Here is a 20244-nt window from a genome sequence, read left to right as displayed (position 1 = left end):
GAACGTTGAATAGTTTTTTTATTAGCGATTTCACCTGTGCAGAGTATATTTATTTGACTTCTTGCGTGCGACAAACTCATTTTACGATGAACGGAGGAATCTGATCATTTCATAAAATGTTTTGCGTGGGCTGCTAGGTTCATTTTCTTCACGCACCATCATTACACTGCTGCTCTCTTTGGTAGCAAGGCAAAGCTACGTACCACAAGAAGAATTCAATCCGGCATCGAACCATGGGTTGTGTTGGACGGTGAATTTATGGTGGTTCGTTGAAAGCCCGTGGTTCGGTGCGTTGGGGTTTGCCAAGTACTGGCTACAGGTCTGCACTGCCGTGCTAAGGGAAAAAGCTGTATAAAACTTCGTCGGTTGCCAAATTTCCTTTAATTAAATGCGAATTCTCAGAAAAACTCGTGAATATTTTCCGTTCAATTTTTCGGAAGATCTTCTTCGTAATTACATTTATATTATCTGAAAATTTCAAGAGAAAATATTCATAACCATCATTAAAAATAAACAGTTTATTGGAGAAAATTTGGCAACTTTCGAATGTATATACGGTTTTTTTCCTTATCTCGGCAGTGCAAGCGTTACCCCATCGATGACAAAGACGTAGGATCGAACAGTGTTCTGTCTGTGCACAGTGTCCTGGCGGGCATAAATAACCCACTGTCAAAATTCAGGCTCTTCTCGAATCACGCCACAACTTATTTTTCAGCACTCCTATTTACACCTGATAGCGAGTGGCTGGCTACAAGCGGCATCGCATTAGGGTATATGTTTCCACCCCAAGTTTCAAATCGAAAAATGCGAGTGTGAAAGTACGGTCAAGAGGTGAAGAAGAAGTGGAAAGTGCAGGGGGTCAGTTGCGCTGGTCATAGAATCGTATTTTAATGATTTCAGAATATTCATCTGCCAAAAATTTTAAAAGTTGTCCAAATATGAAGTTTCTGGTTCAAATTTTAACGGAAATATATACATCGCCCTTCAAAGACCATAGCGTTCTTACCGCGATGATGCATACTATGTTTTCTTGGTTTCTTGGTCCGCCTTGGTTTCATCCGAGTTTTAAGCCGAGCGACCGGTGCCAACCAAAAAATTTCCCTGACGTTTTCGTCATTTTCCCTGACATTTTCAGGTTTCCCCTGACTTTTAAAATTCCCTAACATTTCCCGGTATTCCCTCGCTGTGGCTACCCTGCGGACGTAATTCGATTCGGCGTGAAATAGGGGCGTTTAAATTTGCGGAAAATTTGCGTTTTTTGAACTGCGTGTTCCTTGAGTCTATGTTGCTTTTTTGCATTTTTAATGTGCCCATTGATCTTTAGAGAAATGTATTCGGAAGTCAAGATACGTAAATATGGTTTGGTGACCCATTCCATGATATGGAGAGGACGTATGAGTCTCGCGGGGGAAGGAGAGAAGTTTCGGGTGATGGCGGGGGCGGGGGCGGCGTCGGAGACGGATGAGCCGAGATAGGTCGTCGCGACGTCGGTGGACGCTCCCGGAGCCAGGGTCACGGCGGGTGGCGGGCGGGTGAAAGGTCCCCGGCCGGTAGAAGGGATACGGGGGCATAAAACCCTAGAATCCCGCTTGGCGAACCTTTTTTCGAGTGAAAAGTCTATAAATGTTACTGGCGCCCGGCGCTCGTCTTCCATTCGTGCGCTTGAGTCTCCGCGGAGTGAACGAGGATTCCCCGAACCCGACGCCGACACCCCCTCCCATCATGATCCAGGTATGTTACCTGTCCTTTGTCCTCCCAACAGCTTTCAAAGCTCCGTGAACTTTCCTCATACGACGCCCTGTGGGGAACAGCCTTACGCAGGCGGACTTTTGAGATTGAGATCATGGTGTCTGTAAACTTAAGGGGGAAAAATTTCCTCGCTTTTCCAGGTTTTCCGTCTCTAGAATCATCCAACTTCCTTGACTTTTTCCATGGACAATTGTATCACAGTTAGCAAAAAGGAACCAGCGCAATCACAGTGCTATCAAAATCTTGCAAGTTCTTTTAAAAGACTCAATATAAGTACAGTATTAAAGTTTGCACGATTGTTTTCCTTTAAAATCAGCAATTTTTGGTAGGAAGTAACATAGTTACTTACTATATTGAGTGTATTTCCCAATAATCATGAAGGAGTAACATTTCTACAACATTATAATTGCGCTGTTTCCTTTCTAAATGCTATCCAATAAAGGGGTTGGGTGCGGAAAGGGCATTTTTTGATTGCGGTGTTTCAGAATCTCGACTGCCAATTTATACTTCATAGGGGAAACTGTTAGGTACATTTTCTGAAATTTTTTCGTTTTCAGCATGTAAAATTATAGAGAAAATTCAGTAAAAGCCTCATCGAATTCCTTAAATTTACTTCACATCTTAGTGAATGCGACATTAACGGAGATTCAGAAGCACCGCAATTAAGAAATGTCCTATCTGCATCCGGCTCTTCACGTTGCACGCGCGGAACTGGAAAAATTCCCTCGCTTTTCCCTCGTCAAAATCACGAACCTTCCCTGATTTTAAGCATGGACAATTTGAATGCGTCGAACAGAAAATGAGCCGATTTTGGCATTCATTTTACGGCGCGTCGCCGTCGTGTGACAGAAATATGTGAAGCCTTTTCCGTTCTGGTCTGGTATTGACCCCTATTCACTTAACTAAATAGACCACTCAATATGGTGAGAGAGTAGGCACTACAACACAAAATCAACGTAGGCCAAATTAGGCATTAAAATCAAGCTACACACTAGACAAATAAAAATTGCTTGATTTCATTAGTTCAGTTTAAATTCCCAATATTTGAATTGACCTCCAAAGCTGAGTTAAAAGTTGTATTGTTGCATGCAATAGATGACCAGGAAGCAGCGATAAGCGCTCAACTCAGTCTTTGACTCCTGCTACCTGTTTTGTTTGCATAGTTAGTATACCGTATAAGTCGAATTTCATTAAAAAAAATTGAATGCTATTTGATCGCAAAAATTTGCCTTATTGAGCCTGGCTTTGAATGGAGGTGTCTACTCACTTCAAAGGAAAAAATTCCTAGACTCTTGATGAATTTTCCCTGGTTATCCATCCCAAGGATAACAAAATTTCTCCAAATTTTTGCTAGTGACGGGCACATAAAATGGCAATTTCATCTGCCTAATTTAAAATATTCCTTTTCGTTGTTAGTTTGCAACTCAAAGTTCTCAGTTTCCCTCTCAAACAGTTCAATTTTTCACTTTAATTGTTGGCAGTTGCCAAAATTTTTATTCTTACAGATATAGAACCTCTACAGTAGAGACAATAACGCAGCAAAAGGAAATAATTGACAATACCATAGACTTTCTTTGCTCTGCTTTCCTTCACATACTTGAGTAAAAAATTTTCCTGAACTTTCCTACCGTTTCCCCATTTTCCAGCTCGCTCTGTAGATTAATATCGTGATTCGGTGCTTGCACCTTTGTGATTATTTTATTTTGATACGAACTGTCCTGAACAATCCGAATCCCTATAGTTTTTACGCCTAAAATCAACGAATGTACAATGCTTTTAAAACATGGAGGATGAAGTAACTGAAGTAATGATGCATATCATGGTCTCTCCCGCCATAGTTTCATTATTGTTACTCTTAATGCGACCATTTGGATTACGATGTGAGTGTGCTAGAGGAAAATATGATATGCACCTACACGACGAATGACATCATATTCAAATGTCGTATAAATCATTTAAAATTTAAATGAAAAATACTTAGCTTCTGCCACAAGTCATAATATTTTTGCCGATTTGATACAGTAAATTCAACAGTATGTGAACGATTACGAACGCGACCAACATCATTGACGACTTTGTTGTATTTACATTTCTCAGTGTCAAATCTTCATGATCAACGATCAGAGATTGTGAACGAGATAACGGCAAATTAAGGACGGTAAATTAGCGGCATTAAGGTGCACCTTTTTGCCAGCTACATATGTCAAATCCAACTACGCCAATTTCTTTCTGATGCCGAAGATAAGTATTTCGAAGATGAGGCAACTAAACTCGTTTAAAAAAAGTAGCTTTGTCTCTCTGTAAATTTTGAGTTTGCGCTTTTCAACGACGATCCTTTACTGAAAACCCGATTACACATAAAACTTAATTTCTTTTTCAAGTCTTGAAAAACACCGTTTCCTATGGCATAAATACTTCAAAGGCATCATCTAATGCAGTAAGAGTTCGAAGAAATATTATTTTTGCAATTTATTAAAAAGTAAAGGGTGGGTGGGTGGGTGCAATACCTGACTACGCAAATCCATGGCTGCCGCGATTACACATCCAATTATTCGGCTCCGTATCCCAGCTTTCTCTTCATTTTATTTTGACTGATCTGGTTCTAACGACCCACTTACATTTTTTCGGCAATCCTCTCTAATTTTTCAAAACGAAAGTTTTAAACGAGCAACCATCATTTGCACGACGTGCCTGCACCCACTTCATTTTAACGAGCCTTTTCGTTCACTGTTGACGTCATTAAGATTGGTCGTCGAGAGCATCTCGCCGCGAGATAAGGATCTGGGCGTCTATCGCTGCAGTCTCGTCTTGAATAATAATATACCATTTCCAATTAGGTACGTACAGTTGGTTTGTAACATGCGTCCCTATCGCTGATGCCACAATGAAATGGCAGCAGTAATTTACATTTTACTTTTTGTCCTGGTCGGGGAAAAATTTCACGAAATTAATGCTTATAGGGATTGCACCAATCGTATCGCCGCCGCCCTTCTGACGTAAAGGCGTACCGAAATTTTAACGTGGACCTTGTTTTATATAAGAATCCATGATTTCTGAGGCTAATTTGGAAATATAGGTGCGCCTACACGCTAGGGGAGCGAGGATATGAGGTTCATAGGATCACAACGAGCAATCTACACTTTTAAAGCGTCACCAATCGAGTCACCCATTGAGTCGTTGGGGAATTCTTGCGCTATTCTGGAATATGAAGTCTGTCCGGATCAAAAAATACAGAAGTCATGCAAAAATTCTCGAATTCAGTTCATTCTTAAATTTTTAATGAATGATATTAATATTTAAAAATTTTAGTCGACAATTAGTAGTTAATTTTTAAGTAAAATAATTTTTTAAAAAATATTTGATTAATTTAACTAACAATGTAAATTATAAAATTTGAAGATTTCGTTTTATTCGTCAATAATGGTTTCAAACAACTTTTAAAGTAAAAAACGACTTGGCAACTAATCAGGGTTGGTGAAATCCAAGAATAAGGATAACATCAGAAAATCTACAATTTGTTTTTTAGTTTTTTTGAAAAACCTAATCATTTTTGGTGCTCCAAATTGTAAAAAGTGAAACTTTTTGGAATCTGTTTCAAAGAGATCGATCAACAATCACCAAAATGACTTTTACACGTGATTTTCCGAAAGTTGAAAATATTGGAGATTGCCCGTATTACTCAAATAGTCTAAGATCACAAAATTAATTGAAAATATGGCCCAACGAAAACAGCAGTCCGTATGAGAAATTAATGGTTGGGGAGTCAAATTTATATCCTAGCAACCATGTTACGAGTTCTGCTGGGATGATAATTGATCGAAGTTCTGAAGAGAACAAGTTCATTACAACAACTTACATCAGCCGTTTGAAGTCAAGACCAGTGGCGAGGCGTGAATGATCGATTACCGATATATCCCCCATTTGAGGCTGTGATAAAGAATCGATTATTAAAGTGTTAGTTGCGAACACCTTGATAATCGATCTTTCTCCATATGTTTAAATGACAGATGAATCGATATATTGCAAAGCACGTCACGCCACTGCACGAGACAAGGGCAGGAACGACCACAAGCGAAATGCGCATTGCGCATGCTCCTCTTCGCCTCCTTCGATACAAAGTAAGTCCATCGAGATCGAGAGTCGAGTCGGATTAGTCATTCGTTCAGGGGCGGATCCAGCAATTTGACAACAACGGATTCCCTCCATATGAACCTATGTTAAAAAATCGATCTTGGTCGGGACCTGGCCCATCCAAGAATTGATACATTTCCATACGTTTACACGGAGAAAAACAGTGTCGCCAATTTGATATGTCCGCCAATGCATTCGTTGTAACCCGAGGTCCAAAATTATTCAGGAGGTGGATGGGGGCAGATATGTGATAATTTATGAAATTTATTCAGGTGCGGTTCTATGATTTATTTTGAAATTTTCAGGGATGCATTAGAATGCATAAGAGGGCCAAGAAACAACACGAAAAACAGTGATGCCTGAATTTGGAAACTTTTGCCCACCCCTTCTCACACTTCTGACGGCTCAATTTTCAAAATATAACACACTATAACATTTTTTCCGTCTGTTCTTTATTTAAACCAAAACGCAGACGTGCCCTTTTCTGCGGCCTTTTCATAGTAAAATATACCATTTAGAAACAAAAAAGCTCTAAAATGTCCAGTGACTTTTAGAAAGTTTAAAAACACTTAAAACTGATTAAAAATTCATTTAGAACATGTTAAAAAGGCATATACGTCACTAAAGTCTCTTTAAACGATCAGCATTTTAGAATATTTTTAAGAGTCATACTGCTATTCTTCTGTCCTAAGGAATAACATTGTATGCTAATTGAGAATTGCCAAATGTCCCCGTTTAAAACATATATTTTTAGGAACGCTATGCATATTTTCCCTTGAATTTTTCAGATATCTCAGGTTAAATTGCGAACAAACTTGTCTGAAAACTTGGAAGAAAAAAATTCACAGCTCCCCAATAGATTCGTCTTATATCAAAGAACATTTGGCAACGCCTGAAGGATCATGCAGCATTTTAGGCGGCGTTGGCACGGCGGTATTAGGAATGTATCGAGAGCCACTTTGACGCCTCTCGCCAATGATGAGTACAACGGGGTCTGATGTTCGATCGTTGAATCGATATCGAATGATCCTGATCGATAAATTCCTATTTTAGCAATGCTTTTTATCGATCAAGGTCGTTCGATATCGATTCAACAACCGAGCCGCTGGTGAAGCTCAACAGCGCAGACTTCAGAATACAGAAGTAGTGGGCGAGGATGTGATGCATTGCTCTCAAGAGTTCCGCATGGGTTGCACTCTGCAATGCTCCCTCTGGCCTCCTGACCTAGTGCGTGGAGCCCACCGACTACCACAATCCCCAGACCAGCCCCTCGCTCTGAATAATTTCGGTCCGATAGACAGTGCAACGGCCGTTGCATAAACGCATTCTGGTCTGAGTTGCATGTAATTACACAGGAATTATGATGATAAACGGTCATAAATCCCAGGGCCAGCCCAATCCGATACTTCCCACCACATCGTGAGTCCCCTAATTTCGTCGTAACCGCCTGGGCATTCGATCGCTGGATCGATAGTCTCCATTCGTTCTTATGGCAATCTTCTGTGGAATGCATCGAATTGCATTATGGATCTCTTTCTTGCAATTACAAGCGAATGAGTTTTATCCATTTGGCACGGATCAATTGAGTAACACTGAGTATGAACTGTTTAATATTCATTTCAGCCGGGGTAGGTGGGCAACAGGAAGAATGTTGTGTGGTTCCGACCTAACCCTTAACGCTGTTGTAGGATCTGGGAGGACAGCTATTGAGAGATATAAGTAGGCATGTTTTACGCTATTTCAGTCATGGACTTAGTTCAGAACTTCTTGGTCGAATAAATGCGATATTTTGCGGGCAAAAAAACAAATCAGGCATTCTATCAAATACTTGATAAAATGATCGAAAATTCTTTCCTCGGTTGAAATTCTGATTATTCTTCTAACTGTAGACAAAATAAGCTCAATACAGATTTTGTATGCGATTTTTAAAAAATAATCTCAATTAGAGATTGCAGGTTTTGATCTGTAGTGCCCTAAGATAAAACTGAGTAAATATACTAAAAAAAAACCAATTGCCCACAGAATTTAAGAGAAAAAATAAGTAAATTATTCCTTCGACCTATTCCATTTAAAGTTGGGAATAATTTTAAGTATACAAATTTGAAAGCTATATTTCATTGTGACGTATGATTTTACAACTGTTTTTCGTAAGATTTTGGGGGTGAACGTGCACAAGCATTCATGCAACACTCGTCGCATTATCAGTAAATATAAGCGCAATAAGAGGGCAGTAACAAAAAGCTGGCAAGATTATTCATTCAATTATAGTGTTTACAAACCTACTCTTATACATTTTTATTGACACATTTTTTCTTGAGTTTGTACATTTTATTTATTCAAAGTCAGTTTTTGACTAAGCAATTTTTAAATGAGTTAAATTTAAAAAATCAAATTAGTTACCCTCAAATTTGATAATGACGTGTGGTTTGGCACCTATTTGCCCTATGATTTTGGGATGGGAGTAAAATAAGTAAAAATATGCATGCAATGCAAATTCTTTGAAAGATCATTGAATATAAGAGAAATTGAAAGGCTGTAAAACACAGTGCCACAATTCCTGTCGATTCACATTGATAAGCATGAGATAGAAACATAAATTCACTAAAAATCACGATACCGTGAATATGTGTAAACACGTGCGTGCAAGTGAGTGTGAAAGAGGAGGCAGTTCTCCCGTGCGAAGAAAAAACGCCGTATGAGCTTTCAGGCGTTGCCAAATTTCTTTTGACAAACCACGAACCATCGGGAAAATTTATGAATATTTTTCTCCCAATTTTTCACAGAATTTCGTGGGTGATTCGATCTAAAATATCCTAAAATTTCAAGGAAAAATATGCATAACTTTCTTCAAAAATACATATTTTCTGAAAGGAAATTGGGCAACATTTGAATGATCATATGGCGTTTTTACATAGTAAGGCAGAGCTCGATGTGCATAGCGAGGGATAAAAAAGAAGAAGAAAGACATAGATGTGTAAGGATACCTGCATTGCAAGAGGCCGATTATTGCAACAGACTCGTTGCAATACTGCAATCGATATGTTGTCAAATTATTCGATAAAAAGAAACATTTCCACTAAAAGGTATGAGCATATCCCCTACTTTTCTAAACACCTTAAAATATTTCTGTACACAATTACGTAGATTCCGTAGTGCATAATTACAGATTTAGAAAGAAGGTGATCTCGTCATGGTGCGTTGAAATTGTATATTCGACTGAAATTAACATGATTAAGTTTGGAGGCAAGAAATTGGGAGGTTCCTTGGCCCTGATGATGGGACCAACATGACTACATTTTGCAATTTGGTACTAAAATTTCTTGCTAAGTTTAAAATTAAAATATACATCATTATTTTCCCTGTGATGTGCGTAGGTGTTTTTACGGATGAGCCAAAAATTTTGGTTCCTAACTGCGAAACGAAGTTCAATTGATGAAATGTAGTTCCAGTTGCCTTCCCAAGTGTCGTTACTAAAATTACGCCAAACATAATATCTCAATGTTGAGAACATTGTGCGTGATAGCTTTTTTTTCGCTATCAGGAAAATTTCAGTTACATGCAGTGGCGTAGGAAGGGGGGGGCCAGGGGGGGCCTGGCCCCCCCCAAAATTGGAAATAGTATCATCTGGCCCCCCCCAGAAATTCTGGATGGTGCACTGATTGAAATTTATCACTCTTAATGCACATAGTTTTTACTTAAAATCTCGCGCTCGAACGGTTAGTTTTTTCTTCTCTGTTCATTATTCAGTTGAATTGCTCTAAAAAATCTGGATGCAATCGATTTTTTTCTAATTCATAATTCATATCTTTATTTTTTGGTACATGACAAATGCTCATTCGTTCATAGTTACGTCTTGCTCATTATATTATATTTTACTTTGCATGGGCTTTTCCTAATACAGAACAATGATTCTGGCATTCACTAAACATTTATTTCGCAATTTTCACACAAATGAGTGGTTAAAAGTGAGAAAATAAATGGAATAATCTGTTGAATGCAACAATTTCAAAGTATTTTAACCTTAAAATGCATAAAACTGGGTGAATTTTATGCAGAAATTGAAGGAAGATTAACGCCACAAGTGCCTCGAGATGCGCTCAAATAGAGTTAAAATTTCAAAAATTTTCCGGGGGAGGCCCCCCGGACCCCCCGCTGACCTGGGGGGTATTCCATACCCCCCAGACCCCCCGGTGGTGGGGGCCAGGCCCCCCCCAGCAAAATGGCCTAGCTACGCCTATGGTTACATGTTGCATTACAGATTTTGAATTATCAGAAAAACAGATAATTTTCATGCATAAAATCAGGTTCAGATCAAAATCAGAGCACAAATATAGTGCCTCAGAGAAAGCACTCATCGAGCGACATAAATAACATAAAAACATAAATCATAAATAACATTTCATAAATAACATTTTTGTCGCTACTTTTCTTTACGCTGCGTTAAAGTCTCCGTATGAGAATCACTTGTACCAACGTAGTGCGCATATTTTAGAGGATAGAATGAAATAGTTTAACCAGAAACAGCTTAACTGAATTTTTAGTTGCCTAATTTTCTTTCTCTTTTCATTCAATAACAGGAAATTATACAACTTACCGCCTTGAAACTCGAGACATTTTGAAGAGAAAATCTGTAGCGTGGTGCTTTAATGCTTACCCTGTCTTATGGTCCATTAAAAAAAGGGACTACGTCCAGGGGAAATTTTAGCGAGTCAACTCGGCAACACTGTGTGGGCTTATCAGGGATAAAAATCTCCGTTCACGACGAGGACGAGTAAATCCTCGACTTTCACAGGTGCCAGACTGCACCGGTGAGGCCAGAAACTACTGATACACACAGCGAATTCACTGTACGAGTTGGCAACAGGGTCTACTAAATTCACGCGATGACTGCTGGTGTCGACAACGGCCGTTTTACATGGCACAAGTTATATGCGTCTTGCGAAACGGGTTAAATTAAGAGTTTCATCCCTTCTGACCTTAGTGGCGCTGCAAGAGCCGTGAATTTAATCTCTCCGCGGGTTGGCGATGAGTCACAGGCAAGCTGGAGGGATATATGTGCGACTAGAAAGCGGTTTGTTGTTCTCGGACTATTCTCTGGGTTCAAAATATTCATGTTTCACCACTACACTCCCAGAAGTCTATACACGTAGAAACCATGATTTTTCGGTTTTCGGCTACTCAAAATGATGGAAACAAAAAATGAGCTATTAGCTAGGCCTAAGTCGCAATCATTGCTTATATTTGTAAAATTGGCTAATAGCTCAACTTTTGTTTTTATACTTAGAAATATACCTGGAATGTTGATCAAATCGCACAAGATGTGTTAAAAACAAAGATTTTCTATTAACAGGTGTACAAAAACAATTTTTGGTGAAAAGTAGATTCATTCCTATTGATGATGCATATTGCACAAGATGAGGATATACAATTTGCCGAAAAAGCTCCAGCAGGATCGCTATCAGTGGCAGTTGAGTGTCGCAAACCGCAAGGAAGCGCCATATGCAGAGAGGATATGAGCATTTGCCTCGAAGAATTCGAAAATCCTTCATTTCGTGACGATACTATTTGCGTGACAAAGGTGGCATTATGTTTGCTGACTGGTCCGGCACTCAGAAATGAGAGATGAGACATGTTCATTCTGAGGAATTAGCAATGCTTCTGTCTTGCAGAATGTTAAGGGTTTACTCTATTTACGATCAGCCGTTGGTGTAGAAAAAACAAGGGAAGTGTAACTTCATCCATTTAAAATTACCGCTCGACCAAGTGTGTCTATTTTTTATTATAGCATGCAGGGCCCTTCTTGGTTAATTGGCCTCAATGTACTTTAATATTACGCTAACAGGGCTGTCCGGGACATCAAAGTAATTCATATTTTATGATTCCCAACTAATATTTTCAGCCACCTTCTGTTATGGGAAATTTTTCTCCGTTCTACAAGCGTCAAAAAAAAAAATCTTGGGCGAATTTGTCGTTACCTTGCTGCATCGAAACAGGTTACGTAATTTGGGCTGTCCAAAAGAGAATGCAGAAAAAAGGTGACACGCGAATTCGCAATATTGATTTAATGGTTCAATTCTTATGAGTGGTAATAAAAGAATGAAACACTGGTTGACATACATTTATTTTACTGCCTTCTCGAGAAACGGCGCGTGTCCCTGATCCAAAGTTAAAGTATGTTTTTCGGTCGTGGAACTTTCTTGCATATTCTGCCAACGCATTTTTGAAAATTGTGTGGGATCAAAACACAACTTAATGAAAAATTGCAGAGTTTTTCAAACTTGTGTCGAAATTAAAGAATCCGACGACAATATTACAGTTTTGAAAGTAACATGTTACTGAACGTGTGTCATACGCTTAAAAACTTTCCAATAATCCGATTACCCATTTTGCAATTCGGAACTAACATTTCTAGCTCCGTTTAAAGACAACGTACCGTCGACCGTCAGTTTCCCCATACACATAATTGATTTTACGAGTGAACCAGTTTATTGCAGTTCCTACTTGCAAACTGCAGTCCAATTAGGGATCTAAATTATTATAATTTTGAACACAGGGACATTAAACTGATTGAGTGCTCAATGTGTCCTTTCAAATCGAGAACAAAATTGTTCGAATCGAGCAAGTTCTTGCTTGATAAATACGACATTCTTCTTCTTGATTCAAGAGGGAATTCTCACAGCCGCAAATTTAAGAATATCGCTGCTTGGTTCACATAAATTCTTTCCGAAGTGGATGTTTTCCAAAAACTGAGTATATACCTAATGAGCATCAATAAACTGATTGTGTTGAGCTATCTTAGATTTATCGATGTATCATTTGATACACCGTGGTCCTGGAAATCGTTTGTATTTTCCCAGAAATTGTCTTTTTTAATGATTTCCACAGACATCACCCTCTCCTAATCCCACCCTTCTTCCTCCTGCATCCTCTCTCTTAATTTTCCTCCCCACTTGGAACCCGTTCAGCAGAAAGGAACCAAGTCACATCGGCGATTGCTAAATTTAACTGTGCAATTTAATTTTTTACACGAAAGCGGTTGTGCGGATTTTCATGCAAATTTTAGTGAATTATTTGCATGGTACGGAGCAAATTCCATAAAATTCCCCCCCCCCCCCCAAAAAAAAAAAAAATCAGCTCAACGTTCTCTTGTAAAAAATTAAAATGCTCAGTTGAATTTGACAATAGCGGATGTGGCTTGGTTCCTTTCTACTAACTGCGGTCTACTTTTCTCGACCTTTTAGTCCTTTTATCCATCCCTCTTCTTTCGTCTCCCTTTTCTCCCTCTTCATCCCTGTGTCTCCCATTTTCTCCATTGACTTCCTTTTTTCCCCCTTCCTTTTGTTTTTACCTCATATTTAAAGAAATTATCACTTTGTAAAATTATGGTAATGTTGACCCATAGAGAAAAAAAGGAGGTGTTTGCATTTCGGGCATCTTGGAATTTTTTGATGACTTGATGACGTAGGTGGGTACAGTTGGGTACAGCGACGTCCCCTTCACGCTGTACCCACCTACGTCATCAAGTCATCAAAAAATTCCAAGATGCCCGAAATGCAAACACCTCCTTTTTTTTCTCTATGAGTTGACCGATATTCCAAATTTATTTGTTCCCAGCTGACGATTCTCGCAGCACTGGCTGCCGTGGCGAAAGCAGGAGTGATCTCGCCGTACGCGGGGCACGGCTACGCGGCCGCTCCGGCCTACCCGGCGCCGGCCCGATACGCCGCTCCCGCCCCTGTCCCGGCTTACGCCCCCGCCTACGCCGCCCCGGTGGCCCACTACGCCCCGGCACCCGCCCCCGCTGCCTACGCCGCACCTGTGGCCAAATATGCTGCACCGGTACTCTCACTTTTATTGCACTTTCATTACCGCCTCATCCAGGAACTCCTGTGATCGTGAATCCATTGGAGAATTTGCACGTGAAACATTTATTGCTGCATCTGAGAGTGCTTACTGAGCTGCCTCCGTAGTCTTCTTCATGTCTTTTACCCGATGGGGAAATTGTAGAAAAATAGGTTTAAAAGTGAATCGCATATAGCGAATAGGAACCAGGGCAATTAAAGAGTTTTCAAGATTGAGCAAGATCGAGTGTTTAAGAAGGGGGGAACCCTTCTCAAAAATACTTCATGTATGTACAAAATGTTTTAATACTCTGGGAAATTTTCTTAGACAATTATGAAGAAGCAAAATTTTTACAATACTGTAATCGCACTGGCTCCTTTTCGCTAAATGCGATTCAAGTGAGGAAATTTGTCGTCTTGTGACGTCATCAGGCGGCATTTACCATTTAACGAATGTATTTTAGAAGATTAGGTAATTTGGTCATATCTCCAAATAATAATTGTTTATTTTAGAAACCTGGGATATGCACATGCTCAGTTCACTCAGTTTTCTCTCAAACCAAATCCTAAAATGTCTGACACCTGCAAATTCTCCCGTGGTCGTTTTTTGGACAAAAAAAATGTAACTACATTTCGAGAGAATAGTTTTCTCTCCCGAGAGAATAGTTTCCTCTCCCGAGGGAATAGTTTTTTTTTTCTCCCGAAAGAATAAATTTCTCTCTCGGGGAAGAAAAGACTGCAAGATTTCCACTCTGATTGATAAGCTGATCTACTGACCATTTTCTTTCCGATTACAAAGTCACCCCCTTTTACTCTGGTGCTTCATTTCACCGGTTATTCCCAAATACTTACATTCTTCATGTTTCCAGGTATACGCCGCCCCGGCTGCCAAATACGCGCCCGCCTACGACGCGGAATACGACCCGCACCCCTCCTACAACTTCGCCTACGACATCCAGGACGCCTATACGGGCGACTCCAAATCCCAGCACGAGTCCCGGCAGGGCGACGTAGTCAAGGGTAGCTACAGCTTCATCGAAGCTGACGGTAGCCGAAGGACCGTCGACTACACGGCCGACCCCCACAACGGCTTCAACGCCGTCGTCCACAAGGAGCCCGCCGGCCACCCCGTAGCGCCCAAGCCCGCTTACAAGGTCGCACCCGCCCCTGTTGCTTATGCAGCCCCCAAAGCCTACGCCTACGCGCCCGTCGCCTACGCACCCAAGGCCTACGCTGCCCCGGCCTACGCCTACGCCCATTGAGGGCACCCGGCACCGACCACACAGATGATCTCTCCTCGATGCTTCGTCCTGAGCATGGTTTCCTCCCTTAGGGGGAAGCGGGTTTAAAAGGGTGCATTTTCCGATAAGGAACTACTTCTGGTTTATCCATAAAAGAGCCATTAGAGAACTGGACCGTATTTTGCAATTAGGGTCTACTTTTTCTGGCTACTTTTAGAAACAACAAAAGCAATTCGTTTCCCTATGTGGAAGAGTGATTTTATAAAGGGGCCAGAAATAGTAGTTCTTTATTGCAAAATGTGGTCCGACTGCTGCATTTTTTGCTTCGAAAATTAGCCAGAAATAGTAGCTCTGAATTACAAAATGTTGCCCAAGATATTTATGCAAATTTGACTTCGGCATTTAAGGCGCCTACCTTCAGAAGAAAACTTTGGTGCTTTAAAATGAACTAGAAATGGCCTGCATTTTGCAATTAGGGACTGCAATTTCTGGCTCATTCGTAAAAACACGCATGTGCATAAGAAAACTAATGGCACGTACGGTGTTTCTAAACAGAGTCAGAAAGTGTAATTCTCAATTGCAAAATTTAATCCAAATAGTAGTTCTACATTGCAAAATGAAGTCTAATTAAAACGGGTCTACTTTGAGGGTGTTAACATTGTCCTACCCCACACAAAAGAACGTAAATTTATTTCAACGTTGCAAAATTTCAAAACGCAATTTATTTTTTCGTAAGAAAACCGTCGGGCATCTCTGACTGAAAATTTCACTACTTTTTTCTGACTGCATGGCAGAATCTTGAACAGTTACTGTACAGTCATATTCCTGTGAAAAAATTAAAGGTTCGTGTCGGTTTTGCAAACTTGGAATAAACGTACCTTCATTCGTCTGGAACTTGACAACATGGTGAACGTGAGAGCGATTTCTTCAGAATGACGAATAGTTCAACTGTTACTCCCATGTCAAAAATTTTTAAATTATCTTATGGTAGCGTTTTTGGCGATGCGTACCAAAGAGGAACTTAATGTTGTGTTGCGGGTTAATTTTTTTTTTTTTTTCTTGGATGAAATCATGCTCATTATTAGATTTAAGTGTCACTGTTCTCTACAAGAATATTGATGTTTTAGATTTTAGTTATAATTTCTTATTTCTTAAGCTGGTTTGTTTATTAGCTTCAATACTTTAAGCGTTTTCGATAAATAAGATTGTTTAGCGTTGAAAGTTGCACAAACATTATGTATTTTCTTATTATATTGTTTGTAAAATAATTTTTGCTGCTGCGTCACGTATGCATGAAATATATTTAAAAAACTGTCCACTTCGTAACCCTCTTAATGAACTCTGGACCGGATTTTATGGAGCTGACCACTCGGTTGGAGTGACCATAGTTTTATTTTTTCCCCTTGGACAAGCTTGAGCTAATTTGCGTGCAAACATGCAAAAAACTTACAGTCATTAACAAGCCATACCAGTCGTTAATCTTATATGACGATAAACCTTCGATACAACATCTGCGTTAAATAAGGTGCTTAGAGAACATGAAATATGATAAGTTTATTTTTCGGCGACACTTAAGCTACCATAACTTCTTACTTTTTGAGTTCGAGAAGAAAACAAAAATAATGGTTCAAAAACGGATATAGAAATGAAACAACTGAAACAGTTACCTTTCAAATATTGGCTTAGGTTGAAATTGTGAGTCCCAATTCCGGTATTCAGTATTCTTCAATCCCTATAAACATCTAAAACTAGAGAAGTACATGCTCTTATAAACACAGCATGTTTCGGAGAAATTTGGTCGTCACCATGTTTACTAAGAAGCTAAAAATGGCATTAAGAATCAATGCAACACCCAATGCGATTGCTTCCATCATAACTCGGGGCCCTTATGCCGAAATCCTGCTGTCCACAGATCTAAATCTAGTCCACATGTTACGTCAATGGTCCAATGTTTTCAACCCAGTGTTAGGTACGTTGTCCCCCTGCACAATAAACTGGTCAATTTTACACGGGTTCTTCATGAAATGTTTGGTTTAAATTGAAGTTTGACATCACTGTCACATTATAATCTATTGCAGTTGAGCTTCCAATCAGCCGTGTAGAATTGATCCGATGTGCTTCAACGAACCAAAGTTTGAGAGTAAACGCCTTCTTTTTCTCTGCTACGGGGAAAAGTTGGAAATGGGGAAGCGAAGGAGCTACTAAAACTCGATTGCATGCACAGTTTTAGACATATTATACATCCGTTCTCACGAGTCACAACCTTTGCCAGGATAAAAACTTTTTAAGGAGAGGCGACGGACCGTATGCTTGGAATTTCCTCATACATCTTATTTCCTTAGGGACGGATTACATTGTGACCAAGGGGACATTTAAAATTGCATCCTAAAAATAGCAATTTTTACGACTCTCCAATTAAAGTCAGCAATATAATTTTGGAAAAAGATCCTTACACGAGATCAAATTGCCATTACAGCAAATTAAAAAAAAAATTCGAATTCTGAAAATCAAAGGCTTTTACATTTCATGCTTTGTGTTTTTAGTATTGTAAAATCATCGTAATCCCTTGCAAAGACTTATTCCCGAGGTTATAGTGTCCAATTTTACTCAAGAGTCATAAAAATTGCCTTTTTCAAAATGCTATACAAACATTCTACAGAAAAGGACGTAACATTTTTAGAAATATCAAGTTATTTGTATTTTCGACATATCTAGTGAAGGGTGTAACATAACGGCTAGTCCTTATATGCAACACCCGGCTCAAACGTATAGGGTTTTTCACATACTTTTATAAAAGTCGCTCCTACAAACGCTCTCGGCGTTCGGCGAAACTCGAACGCCACATATACTTATCTTTTCAAGGGTTAACGGCCATCTAACCACGCAAAAAGGTTTTTAATTTTCAAAATACACTGCAGGCGATGGAGCCGTCACATTGTTTCTCTCTGATTTCTCGGATTAGTAAAAATGCTGGTACGGTTCGGTGGCCCTAAACTAGCTACAGATATGGAGCCTTCTTAAGGACAATTTTGCTAAGGATCGATTATGAATACAGCTCTACGTATACTGTCATGCTAAGAGGAACGCCGTAAGAGCCCTCAGACGTTGCCATATTTCTTTCAAGAAAAACCAAATTTACTGAGAAAATTGTGAATATTTCTTCTCAAGTTTTTCAGTAAATTTTGTTCAAGATTTAACCTAAAATATCTGAAAATGTCAAGGAAAAATATAACAACTTTCCTCAAAATACATGCTTTATTATGGGAAATTTGACAACTCTCGAATGTTCGTACGGCGTTTTTCCTTAGCACGGCAGTATATGATCCTGTTGATGATTCAGTTACGTTTCTTTGTCCATTTTGAGGAATGCATGGCAACGTGGCTTCGAGACTGCACGCGTGAGAGAAAATCCAGGGCGCCTTCAATACGTCTTAATTAACTGCCGGATGGATTAGCTCCAGATTGACTCCCTGAAACGCTCGACAAGCATCAGGCCGGCGTCCGAAAGGGTCTTGCGTACTGCACTGCCGTGTGAGGGAAAAACACCATAGGAGCATTAGAATGCTGCGAAATTTTGTCTTTGAAAATGTTTATTTCTGAAGAAAGTTTTGAATATTTTTCCTTGAAATTTTCAGAAACATTAAATTCAACTTACGAACAAAAATCTCTGAAAATTTGGAAGAAAAACATCTACCGATTTCGCTGAAAATTCCTGATTTGTACGAGGAAATTTGGCAACGTCTGAAGGCTCATACGACTTTTTTTCAGCACGGCAGTTCAGGATTGTGAGGATTCAGGCGGAAAAAATCCTAAATCCTCAGGGTTTCAAGAGAGACGCACGGCCGTTGACCAATAACGCGATGCTGCGCCGCACAGTGAATCGAATCAATTAGAAAGGGCGGACGTGAAATTGTTGACTTAAACTGCAAATTGTGATGTTTATTTCATCATATATTGAATTTTGAGAGAAATTAATGGTTGCAAATTTCACGAGAAAACCAATGGAACGACTTTCTGAACCTCAAAGTCTTGTATAAATGGAGTTATAAGCGTTTAAAGTTTCCAAATTTTGTCCAACCTCTCCTATTGACTCGATCCGCGGTGCGCCGGCGCACAGAGAACGAGTCAATGAGAAAGGTTAAACATCATGTGGAAACATCAAAAGCTTATATCTTTATTAATATTAGACATAGGAAATTAAAAGTGATGGTATCGATAGAAATTTTCGGAAAGTTTTAAGGCGGTAAGTTGTTAAATTCTCTGTTAAAAGAATGAAAGAGAACGAAAATCAGGCAACCAGTAATAGAGTCAGGCTGATTCTGTATAATTTATTCATTTCATGCTTCACAGTAGAAGCACTACATTGGTGCGAGTGATCCATCTACGGAGACTTTAACGCAGCGGTAGAAAAGTAGTGACGAAAAAGTTAGGTTAGGTTGATTTCCTCGATGAGCATCCACTCTGAGACATCAATTTGATCGTTCATTGAATACATACTTATCATCTAATCAAAATCATTCATCGAGGAGAATGCGGATGTCTCTTAAAAAATTCCTTCAAGAAGCATCCTTAAAATTTACAATAAGATGGAATGAACTTGAATATTGGCTGTTTTAGTCAAAAATTCCATGTCCGACCTCTCCAATGAATTTATCCACCGTGCACAGCACTGGCACGAAGTGCGCGGGGACACGATTCGATCCATGAACTCGTTGAGAGGAGGAAGCTGATTATGAGCTGATAGAATGGAGACTGAAATTCCTGGGTTATCTTTTGATACTCAAATCCGTTGGACCGTTCATGGCATATAAATGGCGAAACTAGAGAGGCTTATGTACCAATTGGACGTATTTAAATCAAAGGAACTATATCCATTCTAACATGAGCCCTGAGATCCATGAGACTACATGAATGACAGGGCTTATGTCAAAATGGATATAGTTCCTTTCGATTTAAATGCGTCCAATCGCCCCTCATAAACATATAGCCACCAGGATCCATTCGTGATTGACTTAGCCATTTTAGGCTTTTGTGAAACTATTGCGACACCCCTCCCCCCCTAAATGGCGGAAGATGCATGCGGATGATTCAGATGATTAAAGGTTACTTTGCTTGTATTACCGTGAACTTAATCGAACCACGCACAGGGTGCTTTAAGAGTCCCTTCCACCCCCTCTAACTTTTTACCTAATTTAGGTAAAGATTTAATTGAAACTTGGTCAATGTGCCTGGGTCAGAATGAGCTATTTTTTGGTCCCTCCTAAAATTTTCAGGGAACCCCT

At 39.6% G+C, this 20244-nt stretch overlaps 1 protein-coding gene across 1 annotated transcript; it reads left to right on the top strand.

Moving 5' to 3' along the window:
• Positions 1–1528: 1528 nt before the first annotated feature.
• Positions 1529–16288, top strand: LOC109040124 (uncharacterized). The gene is made up of 3 exons (XM_019055935.2): positions 1529–1731; positions 13495–13719; positions 14591–16288. The coding sequence occupies exons 1-3, from the start codon at positions 1624–1626 to the stop codon at positions 14981–14983; spliced, it is 726 nt and encodes a 241-aa protein (XP_018911480.2). The 5' UTR covers positions 1529–1623; the 3' UTR covers positions 14984–16288.
• The last annotated feature ends 3956 nt before the right edge of the window (positions 16289–20244 follow it).

This window comes from Bemisia tabaci, chromosome 2 (assembly GCF_918797505.1).
Source record: "Bemisia tabaci chromosome 2, PGI_BMITA_v3".
Classification (NCBI taxonomy): Eukaryota; Metazoa; Arthropoda; class Insecta; order Hemiptera; family Aleyrodidae; genus Bemisia; species Bemisia tabaci.
The sequence above is the reverse complement of the archived record's forward strand: the minus strand, read 5'-3'. Positions and strand labels throughout refer to the sequence as shown.

Excerpts from the sequence above, each read along its gene's own strand:
- LOC109040124 (XM_019055935.2), top strand. The coding sequence starts at position 1,624 with ATGTTACTGGCGCCCGGCGCTCGTCTTCCATTCGTGCGCTTGAGTCTC. Across the intron at positions 1,732-13,494 it reads CCCCTCCCATCATGATCCAG|CTGACGATTCTCGCAGCACT; the intron begins GTATGTTACCTG and ends ATTTGTTCCCAG. Across the intron at positions 13,720-14,590 it reads TGGCCAAATATGCTGCACCG|GTATACGCCGCCCCGGCTGC; the intron begins GTACTCTCACTT and ends TCATGTTTCCAG.